The 17,882-nt window shown below is 49.3% G+C and overlaps 1 protein-coding gene across 2 annotated transcripts in view; it reads left to right on the top strand.

Moving 5' to 3' along the window:
- The window catches only part of LIG3 (DNA ligase 3), a 20,761-nt gene that overhangs the window by 257 nt on the left and 2,622 nt on the right, over positions 1-17,882 (top strand). For both annotated transcript variants that reach the window (XM_077749889.1, XM_077749890.1), the window contains exons 2-17: positions 1,855-2,405; positions 5,136-5,279; positions 7,049-7,246; positions 8,240-8,391; positions 9,079-9,245; positions 9,357-9,434; positions 9,898-10,066; positions 11,797-11,952; positions 13,723-13,854; positions 14,230-14,309; positions 14,688-14,775; positions 15,133-15,210; positions 15,528-15,651; positions 16,250-16,392; positions 16,739-16,813; positions 17,251-17,397. In XM_077749889.1, the coding sequence (XP_077606015.1) occupies positions 1,859-2,405; positions 5,136-5,279; positions 7,049-7,246; positions 8,240-8,391; positions 9,079-9,245; positions 9,357-9,434; positions 9,898-10,066; positions 11,797-11,952; positions 13,723-13,854; positions 14,230-14,309; positions 14,688-14,775; positions 15,133-15,210; positions 15,528-15,651; positions 16,250-16,392; positions 16,739-16,813; positions 17,251-17,397 (2,478 nt within the window). In that variant the 5' untranslated portion in view covers positions 1,855-1,858. The remainder of the gene's footprint in view (positions 1-1,854; positions 2,406-5,135; positions 5,280-7,048; positions 7,247-8,239; positions 8,392-9,078; positions 9,246-9,356; positions 9,435-9,897; positions 10,067-11,796; positions 11,953-13,722; positions 13,855-14,229; positions 14,310-14,687; positions 14,776-15,132; positions 15,211-15,527; positions 15,652-16,249; positions 16,393-16,738; positions 16,814-17,250; positions 17,398-17,882) is intronic.

Genomic DNA, 17,882 nt, shown 5'->3' on the forward strand with positions numbered 1-17,882 from the left:
CACCCTCCGTGACGTGGAGGCCCCCCGGGAGCCCACGGGGGTTGGCCCGTCGGTCCCGGGGACCCCCACGGCTCCGCGCGCGGGAGGGTCCCTCGAGGTCCCCGCGGAGTCACGCTGGCCGCACCGAGGCCAGTGAACGTCCGTGCAAGTCCGTGAGCGTCGGGAGGCTTTCTCTGCCCGTCGCGTCCCCTTCCCTAGCCCCGGGCCGTGTCCTCGCGCCCCTGGCCGGCCCGAACCGAGGGACTCGGTTTCCCCCTTCCTCCGCGCCAGCCAATCGACCTACACACTCGCTGAGGGCGTCGGGGAAGGCCCTCTGGAAGAGCGGCTTCGGGGCGCTAGCTTCCCGGCCCGGGCTGCGTTCGGGCCCCAGCGGTTTCGTTCTCCACCACGTTGGAGGAAACACTGAGCCGCGGCGGTTGGGGGGCTGCGGGCCGATGGGCTCGCTGAGAGCAGCGTGGTGCCTCCTCGCGGCCCCGCGGAGGGTGGGGCGCTGCGCGGCGCTCCGTGCGGAGGGAGGGGGCGCGCCTCCCAAACTGTTCTGAGAATAGTGTGGAAACCTTAGTCGCCCTGGGCTCCCCTGATCGGCCTGCCCTACCCACGTACCTCACCTTTGCACACCGTCTCTCCAAGAGAACGTCCCTTTATGAATCTGCACACTTTGTATGCGTTTTCAGGGAGTTCAGGGCCCCTCCCTCCCAGCCCATCTATGGACTCGTTTAAATTTTCCCAGTCATCCTGTGAATTAGGTATTGTCTTCCCTACTTTCTAAATTAACAAAAACCGAAACTCCAAGGAGTTAAGGGTTTTCTCAAAAGTAACAGAATCCCTAAACTGAACAGTCCCAGTCGCACTCCTATATCTGATTCCCATCCACCTGCCTTTTTCTGCATCGTTGTTGCACTACAGGACTTAAAACCGGCTTGTCATTGTAAGCAGATAACTTTCCCTTTTACAAAGCCTGTGTGGACTGGAAAGAATTTCCAGTATATTTAAAATTAGAAGAATGAAGATACTTTAGAAAACATGAATATGAAAAGGTGGGGCGATACCAATCCCTGTTTCCGTTTGGGTTGATTTATCAAGTTCCTTTGATTCTTGCCATCCCGTTTCATCATTCCCTGATTCAAGGTGCTAAATTATGAACAGGCTGATTGCACAGACGGAGCCTGTACTTAAAGAATTTAAGTGCTTCCAGTGGGTATTGAACCTGTGCTGTATGCCCAGCTCTGCCCTATGAGCCTTCCTCATAGAATGACAAGTTAGGTACTATCATTTTCCACATTTACAGTTGAGGAAATTGAGGAAGAGAGATGTTAAGTGACCTACCCAGGTCACACAGCTAATGAGCTTGGATATGAACCCAAGCAGTCTGGTTCCAGGCTCTCCACTTAATGGCCTCTCAAAATAGTTCATCTGATTACATCACAGATCTATAGGGTGAATTATTTTCAGAGGATGGCATGTATGTTAATAGTTCACATTAAAACCTTCACAAATATAATGCAGTTCTTGACGATTAAAAAGAAACTTCAGGATCTTATAATGCTTACACGTCATCATCCATTACGAGTATTGGATGTTGCTGATGGCCTGAGAAAAGCTTTTATGTTACTTGGATTTGATCCCCTTGATTGTGATTTACTAGATGTACGAGTATGCGTTAGATACTTGAACACCCTTTTGCAAACTGAATTGTCCTGTTTTGGAACCCGACTTCATCCTGTGGGCAATAAATCTTTAATACTTTGGGAAATGTTTGGTTAGCATGGACTGTATTAGGACTCTGGCCTCTGGGGACGGTGGAAGCCTAGGTCCTGCTTTATATGTCACTTTTCCTGCCTCTTTTTCATGCAGCTGTATGACTTTGGCTTTCAAGATCTTCCTCCCAACCCTCCGCGCACTCGGGCGAAAAGAACTGTGCCTCTTCAGAGAACATCATCTCTGGCCTGACAGGAGACAGTTCGGCCATTGGTCAGAAACAGAGCTGCTTCATGGGCACGGCCTCCTCCAGAGAAGAAAGCCTGTTCTGTCATCCCAGAAAGGCAGTCTAAGACCACGTGCCACCTGCCTTGTTTTCTTGCCAGGGTCGCATGTGGGACTCTGCAGTGGCCCCTGTGAGATGGCCGAGCAACGGTTCTGTGTGGACTATGCCAAGCGTGGCACGGCCGGCTGCAAAAAGTGCAAAGAAAAGATTGTGAAGGGTGTATGCCGGATCGGCAAAGTGGTGCCCAACCCCTTCTCGGAGTCCGGGGGCGATATGAAAGAGTGGTATCACATTAAATGCATGTTTGAGAAACTGGAGCGGGCCCGGGCCACCACGAAAAAAATTGAGGACCTCACCGAGCTGGAAGGCTGGGAGGAGCTGGAAGATAATGAGAAGGAACAGATAAGCCAGCACATTGCAGGTGGGTGGGCAACTGCCTGTTCATCGCACTGGTGCTGAGAGAGAAGAGGAGGAGAGTAGAATCCCATTTTTCCCCCGCCTTCCTTCTTTTTTGTTGTGTTTTGAGGTTTTTTAACTTTTTGGAAATATTTCCAAACTCACAGAAGAGTTGTGAGGATAAAAAAAGAAAAAAGAAAGCTCATTTTCCTTTTCCCCAGACATACCTATTATTACCGTTTCGTTCTCTATACATTATGATTTGTGTTCCTGTGTGTGCTGTTACCATCTCTTTGCATACGCACAGTTTTTTTTTCCTGAACCTTGGCCTTGAAGTACTTCAGTGTGTATATCCTAAGAATAGGAATGTCTCTTACATGACCATAACATAGTTATCAACTCCAGTAAATAGATGCTTTATATAATATTTTCATCCACAACTAGTTATGTCAATTGGTCAGATGGTATCTTTTATAGCTTTTTCCTCTGCTATAGAATCCCACTCCAGGATCAGGTATTGCATTTTGTTGTCTCTTTGGCCTCCTTTAATCTGGAACATTTCTATAGTCCTTTTATTTTTATTTTTTCTTTTTATGCCATCGGTATTTTTGAAGACTAGAGTACCTACTACCATACCCTCTTATCTTTCAGCTTCTTATCCTATGGACTCACAGGTTGCTTTTTACTGGTGGCTTATAATTTTATTGTATTTTATTAATTTGGTACTTACCCCATATTTGGTCACTTGGGAAACCCCTTTGAGCTGGTTTCTGTGTCCTAGATGCCTCATCATTTTTTAAATTTTTTTTAAATTTATATTTATTTAATATTTATNCTGTCAGCACAGAGCCCAGTGTGGGGCTCGAACTTAAGAACCGTGAGATCATGACTTGAACTGAAGTCTGGCGCTTAACTGTCTGAGCCACCCAGGTGCCCCAATACCTCATCGTTCCGTTTAATGTTTTTTAAAAACTTAATTTATTTTTTATTTTGAGAGAGAATGCACACATGTGTGGGGAAGGGGCAGAGGGAGAGAGAGAATTGCAAGCCAGCTCTGTGCTCAGCACAGAGCCCAATGCAGGGCTCAGTGCTATGATACTGGGATCATGACCTGAGCCCAAATCAAGAGTTGGACGCTCAACTGACTGAGCCACCCGGATGCCCCTTTTTAAAAATATTTTACAAGAACACACTTTACCCACTGTATGTTAGCCACTTTGACAATAAATTATATTTAAATAAAAATAAAATATTTTAAAGTACCTCCTTAATTTTGTGGCATAATGTTCTTAGGCTTACCTTATTTTTTTTTTTTTTAATTTTATTTCCTTATAATTTTTAGGATTTTAAAATAACCTCTACACGCAATTGGGGCTTGAACTTACAACCCTGAGATCAAGAGTTACATACTCTGGGGTGTCTGGGTGGTTCAGTCTGTTGAGCGTCCAACTCTTGAGTCAGGTCATGATTTTGCAGTTCGTGGGATTGAGCCCCACATCTGGCTCTGTGCTGACAGTGTGGAGCTTGCTTGGAATTCTGTCTTCTCTCTCTCTCTCTCTTTTTCTCTCAAAAAAAGAAAAAAAAAGTCATATGCTCCACCAGACTAACCCAGCCAGGTGCCCCTCTTAGGTTTACCTCATATGTATCCTACCATAACTCTGGAATCAACCATTTCTCTGAAGGGTCCTGGTTCTTATTAGTGGGGAGTGTCTTTGAAGAACAAAATCTAGATGCTCTGTATCTAGAGAGAATCCCAAGCAGGCTCAGTACTGTCAGCGCGGAGCCTCATGTGGGTCTCAAACCCACGAACCATGAGATCATGACCGAAATCAGGAGTAGGACACTAACTGAGCCACCCAGGCGCTCCTCCATGTGTTCATTTTTAAAGTAATCCTGTGTTCAATGAAGTATAGTTTTGGGGTCACTATAGGAGGACTGTAGCCATGGCTCTAAAAATGAGCAAAAAAATTAAAAATTTTTTTTCAAAAGGGGAGCATCTATCTCATTGCTCATAGAGAGGAGGGAAGACTTTCAGGAGAGAAAGCTTCTTCGCATATACTCCTTTCTCAAGTTCCCCATCCTGTCCTTACTTGGCCATTGGCCTTAGCCTTTGTCACTTTCTGACTAATCTTCAGAGGGAGAGAAATACAACGTCGAGTCCAACTGTTACACAGCTCAAAAAACTCAGCAGCTGGGACTTTTCCTGCCTGTGCCAACCTGACCTGCTCTGCCCTCCATCTTCATTTTACTTTCCNTTCTCCCAAATCTGGAGTTCATTATATATGAGATAAGAAGTAGAGAGTGTGAATGAAAATATAAGTTACTAATAGAAGTAAAGAGTAATGGGGTTTTTTGTCCCCAGAGCCTGCTCCCCCTTCCCCTGACCCCCAGTCCTCTGTTACCCACTAACTCCACTCAAAAAGATCAGTCCAGGGGCAGCCAGGTGGCCCAGTCGGTTAAGGGTCTGACTTTTGATTTCGGCTGAAGTCATGATTTCATGGTTTATGAGTTCCAGCCCCACGGTAGCCCAGACCCTGCTTGGGATTCTCTCTCTCCCTGTCTGTCTGCCTCTCCCTCCCTCTCTCTCTCTCAAAATAAATAAACTTAAAAAATAATCAGTCTGCAGTCAACCTGGTGGCAATGTCATGGTAGTAACTTAACCAAGCAAGGCTGTAAGAGCAGTTAAATTCTTTGGAAGCTTTTCTCAGGGATTTGTCACTGAATCATATTCCTCCCTCCCTTTGGGGTTCTACAGATTTGTCTTCTAAGGCAACAAGCACACCAAAGAAGAAAGCTGTTGTCCAGGCTAAGCTGACAGCCACTGGCCAGGTGACCTCTCCAGTGAAAGGTGCCTCATTGGTCACCAATACCAATCCCCGGAAATTTTCTGGTTTTACAGGTAAGAGATTAGGGCTACTTTAGCTGTAATGGTCCTTTTAATTTGGAATCCTATTCAGGATTCTGGCTAAGAGTGAAAATTCTGTGCTATCTAGCCTCCTTCATAAATTTGCTTTCCTTTGAGCAGAGACAGGTAATGGCTGATTTTCAGCGTTCCACTTGTATAGCATTTCTTTGTATACGTGACTATCACAGCCTAAAGAGGTTTTGTATTGGCAAGACATTTTCCCCTTGAAGTGGTCACGTGGGTCGGATGGAGATGATTATACCATGCCCTACAACTTCCTTGTGTTTTGGTAATGAGGGAAGTTTGAGAACTTGCATCCCTAACCTTGCCCAAACCAGAGCTGAAAATATGGAGGAAGGGAGATGTCACGCATGGCCTTATGTGACAGGTGGCGCTGGGCCAGGAACTTCTGCCTACGTCATTTGGTTTGTTCTTCAGTTAACCTTACGAAGGACTTTTAGGAGGCCCATTTTATGAAGGAGAAAGCTGATGTCCAGGTTCATTACGGAGTTAGTATTTGTGCTGAAGTCTGTTGAACTCCAATGCCTGTGCTCTTTTCCCTGCACCCTGCTGCCTCTTTTATTTGGAGACATTTTTATGACTGACTCAGGTAAAGTAAGTAAAGCCAAACACACGGTCTTAGAAATTGTTCACCGAAGTAGGTTTTTGTGAGTGAAAGAAGCGTAGGCTTGAAGGCAGAAGTCCCAGCACATGACCGCTTGCTCAGACCATCACCTCTGAGCTGCTGTGGCCTCATCTGTGGAGTGGGAACAGGAACACCTGCCTCGTTTTCCCCACAGTAATTTCAGAGCACTAATGGAGCGAAGATCGTAAAAACAGTGCCTGATTCTTTGGGGTTTTTATTATTTCAAAACTCTGAGGTTTGTTTTTTGTTTGGTGGTAGGCTAAAGACAAATACAGGACAGCATGTTTCTGGAAGGGCCCTGGTCCTAGGGAGGGAAATTGGGGAGGAACTGAGAGAAATGGGGTGTTCTAAATTCTTGCATCCTGCTGAACATGGACACTTTGGAGATTTTGTTCCCTAAAATCCTCTTTAGACTCCAAGTCAGAGATGAGCATGGGTTTATAATTTACAAGCCACAGACAGGAGGAAGCTTACATCAGCAACCTGCTTGCTGACAACTCGCTGCAAGCTTGCAGAATGAAATTGGCTTTGTAAATAGCCACAGGAGGTAAGAGAGGACTGCATGGGGATGTCTGGAGGAAAATTTGCCCATTGGCTTCCTTTTATTTTGGAAAAGGAAAGAAATGGTGATGGGCAGGTGGGAGTGGTGAAAGGCTGGAAACGCCTTCTCTCTGGTCTTGGGTTCCTCATCAGTATGAAGACATTGAACTAGGTAATCTTTAACTTAAGGCTTCCTCCAGCCCCGGTAGTCTGTGATAGTGACAGTTTCCCACTGACTAATTTGTCCCTTAGTTTCTTCTGCTCTCCTCCCCACTTATCTGGGGTCAGCTTTACCATTGCTGAGGGCTGCTCTCGGCAAAAATGTGACCTGTTCTGTGCAGCACTCATATAAACAGATGCACGTTGGCTGGGCCCCTGCAGGGGTGTGAGGCTGTTGTTTAACCATGAATAGCTGTCACGTGTGTTCTGTACCTGTGGGATGGGTATAATGATATCCCCCCTCCCACAGGGCTATCTGGGGGGATTAAGTGAAGCTCCAGCGGAGTGCTTATCAGTTTCCCTTTCTTCTTGCTCAGCAAGGCCAGTGAATCCTCCCCCATGTTTCTCTCTCCCACAGCCAAGCCCAACAACTCTGGGGAAGCCCGCTCAAGCCCTACCCCTAAGGCAAGCCTGTCCTCAAGCAGATGTGACCCCAAGCACAAGGATTGTCTGCTGCGTGAGTTTCGGAAGTTGTGTGCCATGGTGGCTGAAAATCCTAGCTACAACACGAAGACCCAGATCATCCAGGACTTCCTTCGGAAAGGTTCAGCAGGAGGTGGGCCATAGAACATCCTGGATGGGCTTTTCCTCTGAAGAGCTCTGAGCCGTGCCTGGTTTCATGGGCGTTTGAACTGTACAGTTTCACGGGGGCCCCTTGCTTGGTTTAATCTTCTGTTAATACAGTCTTGAAATTCCTTTTTTTCTTCAGAGTTTTTATTTTTAAGTAATCTCTACACCCATGTGAGGCTTAAACTCACAACCCCGAGATCAAGAGTTGCGTGCTGTACTGAGCCAGCCAGGTACCACATTAAATTCTTGATAATTTTGAACAATGAGCCCTGCATTTTTACTTCTTTTTTTCTTTAATGTTTATTTTTGACAGAGAGAGACAGACAGACCGATCGATCGTGAGGGGAGATAGGGCAGGAAGAGAGGGAGATACAGAATGGGAAGCAGGCTCTGGGCAGTCAGCACAGAGCCCAGCACAGGGCTTGAACTCACAAGCTGTGAGATCATGATCTGAGCCGAAGTCAGACACTCAACCAACTGAGTCCCCAGGGACCCCCGTTTTTACTTCTTATCAGGCCCCACAGGGGGCGCAGCCAGTTGTGCTTGGAGCACATTGGCACCGCTCTTATGCTGCCCTTATTTTACCCTCAGGAGGCCAGAAGAGCCTATTGCATTTGACCAAGAGGAAAGTTCACTATCACGCACATTTGATAAGGTTTTTGTGAACTGCGTGGACAGCTGGAATAGAATTTTCCAGCTCTTTCATTCATCTAACAAATGATCATTGAGCATCTGTAATGTGCTCATCACTGGGACACTAAAGCAAAATGGTGGCTCTGCCCTGTGGGAGTTCATCCAGGGAGGTAGGTGCATAAGCCACGAGCCACCAGCTGCAGTAGCCTCTACCTCTGTAATGAAATACACGGGGTATTGTGGCGGCACAGACAGTGATGTAGACACCTTTTTCAGTTCCTTGAGTTTATGTATGTGTTTGTTTAAGCTCTGTTTCTCAAGAAGGGTTCTATTCTTCTGCCTCCAGATGGTTTCCACGGTGACGTGTACCTAACAGTGAAGCTGCTGCTGCCGGGTGTTATTAAGAGTGTTTATAACTTGAACGATAAGCAGATTGTGAAGCTTTTCAGCCGCATTTTTAACTGCAACCCAGATGATATGGCACGAGACCTGGAGCAGGTCAGAGGAAAGGGAGGGCTGGTGGCATGCCAGGTGGGGCTGTGCCATGCCGGACACCTGCAACCTCTTTTTTCTGGTTGGGGCACGTACTGTTTTAGGAAACTGAAACCCATTTGAGCAAGCTTCCTTTTCGAGAGAGCTTCCTTTCCTAGAGGCCCCAGCCGTTAGTTTCCCAAGGTTGAGGACTGAAATCATACTGCTGACCAATGAGAGGCCTAGATCTTGAGGACAGGGGTCGAGACTTCTACTGGCTTTGCTTGAGTTCTTGTTCTGGGCCCTACTTTTTCTTGCTTTTTTTTTTCACTATAACTTGGTATAGTATTCAGCTTTTGTTTGTTCACGATTCCAGCTTTGGCAGCATGGATAGTTTCTAGCTGAGCGCTGCCCTTATCTGATGACCATATTTGTTTCTTAGTCCAAATTCTCACAGGAATCCAATTGGCTCAGTCCTGGATCAGTCCTTCTTCACATCACTTCTCATCCAGGGCACATGGCCAGATCCTATGGCAGGTGGAGGTGCCCTTTCCAGGAACTGTGGGTGGGATAGAGTCTCTAAGGAGTGAGGCCAGTATGTGTGAGTTGGGAATAGGAGTGATGATTGGAATCTCTGCTTTAGTCCTGGGGGTTTGGGGGATACACTTGGCCACTCTGGGGTTGCAGCAGAGCCATTTTGGTTTTTGGAGACAGGGTGACGTGTCAGAGACAATCAGAGTCTTCTTTGAGCAGAGCAAGTCTTTCCCTCCAGCTGCCAAGAGCCTCCTTACCATCCAAGAGGTAGATGAATTCCTCCTTCAGCTCTCCAAGCTCACCAAGGAGGATGAGCAGCAACAGGCCCTGCAGGATATCGCATCCAGGTCAGGGGAGCTGCCCAGTGGGGATGGGCATGGGGTAATGGAATCACCAGGAAAGGACGGGTTGGGGTTCCAGAACTCTTCAAAGGCAAGTTGAATGTGCCTCACCCCTAGGTGTACAGCCAATGACCTTAAATGCATCATCAGATTGATCAAACATGATCTGAAGATGAACTCAGGCGCAAAACATGTGTAAGTACCAGCTCTTCTGACAGCCTGAGCTGCCAGCTTCCTTTGTTGCCAACTGGGGTCAGGACTTTGGAGTCCCAATCTAGATTTGAATCCTTATCCTCTTATTCCTTCGTGTGGGACACATCACTAGACCTAACACACCCTCCATCTCCTCATATAAAATGTAAGGATAGTCTTCTCAGACAGTTGTTAAAATTGAAAGTATGGAGTGTGTTCAAAAAATAGAGTATGAGTTGTTCATCCACTCCAGCCCCCTCTTTGCTATGGCAGCATCCACAGAGGCCTAGTATCTCAAAATTGCTGAGTTTTCCAAGAGCTTTTCCTCCTGTGAAAGGCTTTAGACAGTAGAGCATACGCTTCCCCTCCATATTGAGATATTCTCTCTGTGAGGACTGACTGCTGTCTAAAGCAATGAGGTCAGAGACAGTGGGTTTTGTTTCCTTGCTTCTGTCTGCCTTGGCAGGTTAGATGCCCTTGACCCCAATGCCTATGAAGCCTTCAAAGCCTCACGCAACCTGCAGGATGTGGTGGAGCGAGTCCTCCACAACGAGCAGGAGGTGGAAAAGGAGCCAGGCCGGAGACGAGCTCTGAGTGTCCAGGCTTCACTGATGACGCCAGTGCAGCCCATGCTGGTAAGGATGCTGCTCCGGCCCCACGTTCTCCAGACACTGACCATCCTTGTGAGATCTGCCGGGGTATGAATGCTGGAGGGGTTTGGGGGAAGGAACAGCAGAGATGTGGAGGGGTGTGTCTCTGTGGGGAAATAAAGGCAACAGAGAAGGCAGTGTGATCTAGCACAAATACCTGACCTCTAGGCCCAACTCTGCCACCAGCAAGAAGCTGTAGAATCTTGAATGAGTTACTTAGCCTTTCTTAGTTTTTTCATTTCCCTACATGACTGATGTATGAAACCTTCTGAAGCACTTACTTAGAATGGTTTGTCAGTCCTCTTTCCTGAAAACAGGTGGATGTATTAAGTAACTCCTTGGTTTTTTATTAAAATTTTTAATGTTTTATTTATTTTTGAGAGAGAGAGAGAGACAGCATGAGCAGAGGAGGGTCAGAGAGAGAGTGGGAAATACAGAACCTGAAGCAGGCTCCAGGCTCTGAGCTAGCTGTCAGCACATAGCCTGATGTGGTGCTTGAACCCACCAACCGTGAGATCATGACCTGAGCTGAAGTCGGACACTTAACCAACTGAGCTACCCAGGCGCCCCTATATTAAGTAACTCCTGTGGTTCTGTGACCTATGCCAAAGTAGCTCTGAGACTTAGTGGCAGAGCGGAGCTTCTTATGACAGGGTGACTTGGCCTCATTTTCTTCTGGAAAGCAGCAGCTCAAGGAATGAAGACCAGGTCCAACTGAGATCATCTTGAGCCTCTGTTCATTTCACGAGATGTGGGATTTCCTTTCTGGCATTGGTTTTTCTGTGCATCGGGCCCCCACACATATGCTGCCAGGCCACTGTGTGCTCCCCGAGTTGCTCCAGCATGTGAAGTGCCTTTCATGAACCTGCCTTGTGTGTGCTACTAACACCTTCATAGAAGTGTTCTCTCCCTCCCGGGAATGCAGGATGGCCAGTTCCGAATTTGTGAGTTCGCCACCCCGGGGACAAGACTCCTGTCACCTACAGTAGTGGTCTTTCTGACTTTTATAAGAATTCTTTCGGGAGTCCGTTGTACAACCTGTCACTTATTTGAAGAGTGGCATGGGTTCTCTAGCTTAGTGCTTAACCTCATAGGCTTTGGAGTCAGGGCTAGCTGCAAACACCAGCCCTGCCGTTGACCAGCTATATAATTTTAAGTAAGGACTCGACCTCTTTGAATGTCTTGTTTTCTCATCCATAAAACGAAGACAGCGTCCCTCATGTAAGATAGCACATGGAGGGTGCAGCGGGGCTCTGTGTATGATCTATACCCGTGAATAGCCCTAGAACAGTAGTCAGTCACTGTTGTGTGAGTCAGGGTGTCCCTGGTATGTGACTAAGCACTCCTGTGACCTGTCCTGGGGGTCTCTGACCACTGCCACCCTGCCAGCCCCCGTCAACCTTCTGCATCCCGTATCTTACTTCTACATACCTCCTCTGCACACACCTCTACTAACTGGTATGGTTAACAATAAGCCAGGGCCTTGCAAGATCTTAAATTATTGAGAAAAAAGTGAAATGCTGTTTCAGTGGAAGTTTATTGCTCTTTAAAAATGAATCACGTTCGTAGTCCTCAAAAAGCAAGTTCTGTGCCAGCCCTGAGGGCATCCTCTGGTCCTCATTTCCTGGGACGTGGACTCTGGGGCTGTCCCCGCTGAGCAGCCTCCAATGGGAGAGCACCTGTAAGTCTCCAGGCTTGTCTTTCCCCACCCCAAGGCTGAGGCCTGCAAGTCCATCGAGCATGCGATGAAGAAGTGTCCTAACGGCATGTTCTCTGAGATCAAGTACGATGGGGAGCGAGTCCAAGTGCATAAGAATGGGGACCACTTCAGCTACTTCAGCCGCAGCCTCAAGCCTGTCTTGCCTCACAAGGTATAGGTTCCTTCCTTTCTGCGGGGACTTTCTTTCCCTTCCTGCCTCTAAGACTCTCAGGGGCAGGGTTCATAGTAATTTCAGCTCTGGTACACAACAGGGTTTATCTTCCATTTGTTGAGTGAATGTATGGGTTTGTTTTTGGAGTCTTATAATGAGGGGCTGTCCAGCAGGGACAGTCAGAGAGCCCAGACTTGGGCTCAGAACCCCAGCACAGAACCCCAGGGGACAGTGAGCACAGTCCCCCAGGTGACAGTGATGCTCCCCTTGCCCACAGTGACACTGGGACAGTGCACTCACCTGGCAGGTGACTTGCAGTGCTTGTCTCTTGGGTGTCCATGTCCCGTGTGCTTCTCAGGGCCAAATTACAGTTCGGTTACAAAAGGCTGCTGGACTGTCCTTCATGAGTTTGGTAAATATTTATCGAGCGTTTTGTCTGTGCTGAGCACTGCTCTAGGAGTGGACGTACAGCAGTAAAAAATGGACAAAAGTTCCTGCCCCCTGGAGGCTTATATTCTGATGTAAGCACAGTCCAGTGGGGACATCTGGGAGCCCAGACTCCTGTCCATCATTCAGGGGCATTAAGAACCTCAGCACTCAGGGCCTCTGTGAGCCTTTGAGCTGTCTTCAGGGAAAAGCACCTGGAACATCTGGCCCCAGAAGCTTGTGAGTAGATGGACTTCCTGTCCTTGCTACCTGTTCTCTCCTCGCTCAGACTCCACTTGTCAGAGTTCCGGGGGTGAGGGGGATGTGCTGTGTGGCTCACGTGCTCCCCTCACCTTGCCTTCCTGTGAGAGCATGGAGCCTCGGGCCATTCATTCAGGTGTCCAGAGGAGGAGGGCTCAGCACTGTCCTCCCTAGGGAGAATTGTCCAGGGTCACTGGCTTGGGCCCAGGAACTGTTCCCAGTGGGCTGCTCAGTGGGCACCTCTGTTATCCAGGAAGAAGTCTGGGCCTGGCTTTTCAGTTAGAGCCCTTTCCCTCTGTGCCTTAGCAAAGTTCTTCCGTCCTTGTCTCTCCTGTACTCTGGATTTGTAAAGAGCTGGGTTGAGGGTTGAAGCAGAGCGGGACGGGTGTACAGGCCTCTCCTCTCCCAGCTTCCAGCCCCATAGGTAGCAAGGGCCTGCGTGCCCTGCCCAGGGGAAGATTGGGCCACAGTCACGCTCTCTTGACCTCACTGCTGGCATCACCTGGCGGGGGCTACCATGGGTTACGGTGGGACTGCTCCCTTTCTGGAACTATCAGGGACTAGGTTTTTGCCTTTATCAGGGAGAACTCTAATTCCAAACATGCTTTCTTACTCATTTTGAAGATGGTTGTGGGTTTAGAGCTCTCACTCAGAGAAGACCCTCCTGTTTCCTTGCTGCTCCTAAGAGGGTCCATTTCTTCCTATCCATCCATCTTTTTTTAACTGACCTGTTCTCCCCGACAAATGTCTGCCTGCCCACATTTCCTCCTCTCTTCATGTTTGCTACCCTCACCTACTCCTCTGCATACTCAACGCTCTGTTTCTTCCTTTTTCCTCCAAACTCTCCTCTGTGGCCCAGGGTGACTCAACATAGGCCAACCTCTTCCTGGGTCTGAAATACCCCATTCCTCTTGTCTCAGTTGTCTAGGCTGATAAGGCCTAGGTCTGTTTTGCACATGAGTTTGGCTTCCCCGCGTCAGTGGTCTATGTTCCTTCTGGGGCCTGGGTTTTGTTTCTGGCTCGGCTGCAGGTCACTGCTGCCTAGCCCTCCCTCCCTTACCTAAGTCACCCTTTTGTCTCCAGGTGGCCCACTTTAAGGACTATATCCCCCAGGCTTTTCCTGGGGGCCACAGCATGATCTTGGACTCTGAGGTGCTCCTGATTGACACTAAGACAGGCAAACCGCTGCCCTTTGGGACTCTTGGGGTGCACAAGGTACCGGTCAGGGCCACACGTGCAGGAATGAGCATGTGTGCACATGGATGTGTATGGATGCACGCTGTTGGTCTGAATGGAGGGGAATATGTCAGTCACTTAGGGTTGGGCTCATTCTTTGTTTCTGAACTATTTCTGAATTTAGCCCTGAGTTTAGATGTGTTTTTTGTTGCGTGAAAGGAGCTAGTATTGGGAATATAGAATTGGGTTGATTTCCATGTAGGACCGTCTGCTAAGTGCAGGGGCTTCAGAGTATATACAGGACTTTCCTGTCCGATGCTTTAGAGGGTCTCCAGAAGAGGACTCGTACTCCCTGTCTTTTATACCCTCTTATTTTTGTGCCTTATGTATCTACTACCTCATTTTCCCTTACAGAAAGCTGCCTTCCAGGATGCGAACGTCTGCCTGTTTGTGTTTGATTGTATCTACTTCAATGATGTCAGCTTGATGGACAGGTGAGGGACCTGTTTTCGGCTCCTGAGTAGGGAGGTAGGGACTCACGTTGGGAAGGAGGGAGGGGAAGGGGCTGAAGCCTGTGCCTCTTTGTAGCCAGGAGCTGGGGAGGAAGGAGCTAAGTAGCAGCACACTTGCTACACACACAGTGCTCCATGAAGCAGAAATAGGATCTGCAAGGGTGAAGTGGCCTTTGTAGCGTAGCTTGGTCACGAGAGAGCCCCCTTAGCCCGACAGACAGAAGTGTTAGACTTGGGGGCTTTGAGCCATGGCAAACCCTCTCATGAAGCAGCAGTTTAGAGCTGAGTCCCTCCCTCTTCAGAACTCCTAATGGGGGTCGGAGGATCCTGACCTGACCCCAGCTCTTTTGTCCCCCTTAGGCCTCTGTGTGAGCGGCGGAAGTTTCTTCACGATAACATGGTTGAAATTCCCAACCGGATCATGTTCTCAGAAATGAAGCAAGTCACTGTGAGCAAAGACCGCACCCCAGACAGCTGCCTAGTGGTTTGAAAGCCGGGCAGAGAATCCCTTGGTCAGATGTGACTGGGAGAATAGGGGCTGCTGCTATGTGCGTGTCGTCTGCTAGTCACCCCCGGGAGGACAGGGCATGAAACACTCTTCTGAGACAGGCTCCCCATGTCTCAAAGCCGCAGCAGCTTTCTGGTTGGGAGAATCCCTGCTTTTCAAGACCTTGGTTTGTTGTACTCAAGTCAGGGTGTTTCCACTGGGCGATGCACTAGTGTGCAAAGAGGCACCGCCTCCACCTCCCCGCCACAGCACTGTCTGTTCTCACACCAACCTCAGCATCTCTCTGTTGTCCTTCAGAAAGCTTCAGACTTGGCCGACATGATAAACCGGGTCATCCGAGAGGGGTTGGAAGGACTGGTGCTGAAGGACGTGAAGGTGAGCCACTCACAGTCTGCTTTCTCTGTCCGGCAGGCTCTCGCCTCCTCCACCCCAGTGTCTCCAGCCCTGGCCAGCAGAGGGCGGCGGCAGTCTGAGGTGGCCAGGGCTGGCTGCAGCAGGGCCCTTTCCACGGTCACATAGCTCTGTTCTGTGTCTAGAGGATGGGTTCGTGTATGTTTCCTGGGCTGGAAGCTGGGGGTCTTGGCCAGAGTGGGCCAGGCACTGTGGTGGAGCTGAAATGTCAAATGAAGAGGTAAATCCCACCCTCCTATGGTTTCCATTCTAGTTTGAGGTCTCTCTTGCTTTTCCCTCAGGGTACCTATGAGCCTGGAAAGCGACACTGGCTGAAAGTAAAGAAAGACTATTTGAACGAGGGGGCCATGGCTGACACAGCTGACCTGGTGGTCCTTGGGGCCTTCTATGGGCAAGGGAGCAAAGGTCAGAGTGGCCTCTGGCCCCTGGGATGGGACTTCTTTGACAGGCACCACTCAGGGTGTAGGCTGGCTTTTTTATTGGCTTGATCTGCTGGCATGGCCAGTCATGACTTCCACGGTTCTGGGATCAACGGCCCCAGACAGGTCCATGTCACTTCATGCAGGGATATCGGAGAGTTACAGACTTGGGCAGGGAGAGGTCAGGCAAGAGCACCCTGTGCTACCTGGCACAGAAAAGCTCACCATCAACTACTTCCTCGGGGCCTGGCCACTTTCTCCTCAGAGAAGAATGTCAAAGTCTCCCGACTGGAGGGGAAGCTGGGGTCTGAGGCATCTCCTGTGTGCCAGATACTGTTCAAGTTAGTTTTCCTTACTGGAACCTGAAAAGTTCTAGGTGATTATCCCTAATTTACTGAAGAGGAAATTGGGGCGCATGAAGGTTAAACTGGTACAGCTAGTAGGAGGTAGCTCCAAGAGGGGCACTCAGTGCTCTTATGCCAGGCCCAAGGCTTTCCCTTCCAGCAGGCTGCCCCTCATTGGGCACTTGGGGCTGGCAGCAACGGCTCCCTCCATCTGTGACTTAACCCCCCCCTCCCTCCCAGGTGGCATGATGTCCATCTTCCTTATGGGCTGCTATGACCCAGGCAGCCAGAAGTGGTGCACGGTCACCAAGTGTTCAGGAGGACACGATGATGCGACGCTTGCCCGCCTACAAAAGGAACTGGACATGGTGAAGATCAGCAAGGTGAGGAAGGGATCTGGTTGGCCCAGGCCTCTGGACTGGCCATTGTCACAGACTGGCTGTGCTTGGGGGACCGCAGGGATCGTTGATCTGTCTCCACAGAAAGAGCTGCTGATTGGCCATGGGAGAAATATGAGGCCTCCAGAGTCTTTGAGTGCCAACCTTGTGCAAACTGGCCACATGCCCCCTAGGCCATACCCTCTCTGGGCAGGGAGGATCCCACGGGGTGAGGGTGAGCTTTTGGTGAAAAGTCACTTCTTCACACAAGCCTGTGACTGGGGAGGGGAGTAGAATTTCAGTCTTGTTTTGCCTTGGGAACAGCCCAGGACAGCATTTTTTTCTCTTCCAGGATCCTAGCAAGATACCCAGCTGGCTGAAAATCAACAAGATCTACTATCCTGATTTCATAGTCCCAGACCCAAAGGTACCAGCCCAGTGGCCTGGGGCTCTCCAGTCCACAGAATGAGTTTGCAGATTCTGTACTGCCACAGAGATGCTATCTCAGCCTCACAGACAGCCCACCCGCAGATGGGGCTCTGGACTGGTCAGCCAAGTGATGGGCCAGTTGGCCCTGAGGAATCCTCCTTAATAGAGGATGAGACTAACGATCCCCTAGACGCAGAGGGTTTGCTCTAGAAGTAACCAGGCCTGGTTCCTTCTGTGCACTGACAGAGAAACTGAGGCCCCAGAGAAGAGCCAGAACTTCCCTAAGGTCACATAGCAGCAGCAACAGTGAGACTAGAACCCGTCTCCCAGCTGTTAGCCAGTGCTTTTGGGTTTTAATGGTTCTGTATTGCTTCTAGCTGGTTGGGAGAGGCTTCCCTTCTTAACCTACGAGTGACCTGACTTAACTCCTGACAGAAAGCTGCCGTGTGGGAGATCACAGGGGCTGAGTTCTCCAAATCTGAGGCTCACACGGCCGACGGGATCTCCATCCGATTCCCTCGTTGCACCCGGATCCGTGATGATAAGGACTGGAAATCTGCTACTAACCTCCCCCAACTCAAGGTGCCCACTTACACTGAGTGTGTGTCCTCTGCCCGCCTGTCCTGCCCCAAAACCCCAGCTGTCTGGCCTCACATTTTCTCTCTCCCTGAGCCCAGGAGGGCAGTTGAGGGAGACCACCTGTTGCAGGGCCAGGAGCTGCAGCACCCCCAGGAAGAGCGCTGTGCTGCTCTCCTGCTTCCCGGTCGGGGGCTGGCCTCAGGCTGTGGTCTGTGCTGCTGATATGAACTGGGGGACAGAGAACAGTGATTTGTACCCACTCCCCAAGAAACAGGGCCGGAGTTCAGAAAAGCACCGAGACGGGTACTTGGGTGGCTCAGTCGGTTGAGTGGCTGACTCTTGATTTTGGCTCAGGTCATGATCTCACGGTTTTGGGATCAAATCCTGCACCGGGCTCTGTCCTCTAACAATGGGGAGCCTGCTTGGGATTCTCTCTGCCCCTCCCTCCCCCTTTCTCACTCACAGATAAACTTAAAAAAAAAAAAAAA

Source organism: Crocuta crocuta, unplaced genomic scaffold, assembly GCF_008692635.1.
Source record: "Crocuta crocuta isolate KB4526 unplaced genomic scaffold, BGI_CrCroc_1.0 scaffold149, whole genome shotgun sequence".
Taxonomy (NCBI): Eukaryota; Metazoa; Chordata; class Mammalia; order Carnivora; family Hyaenidae; genus Crocuta; species Crocuta crocuta.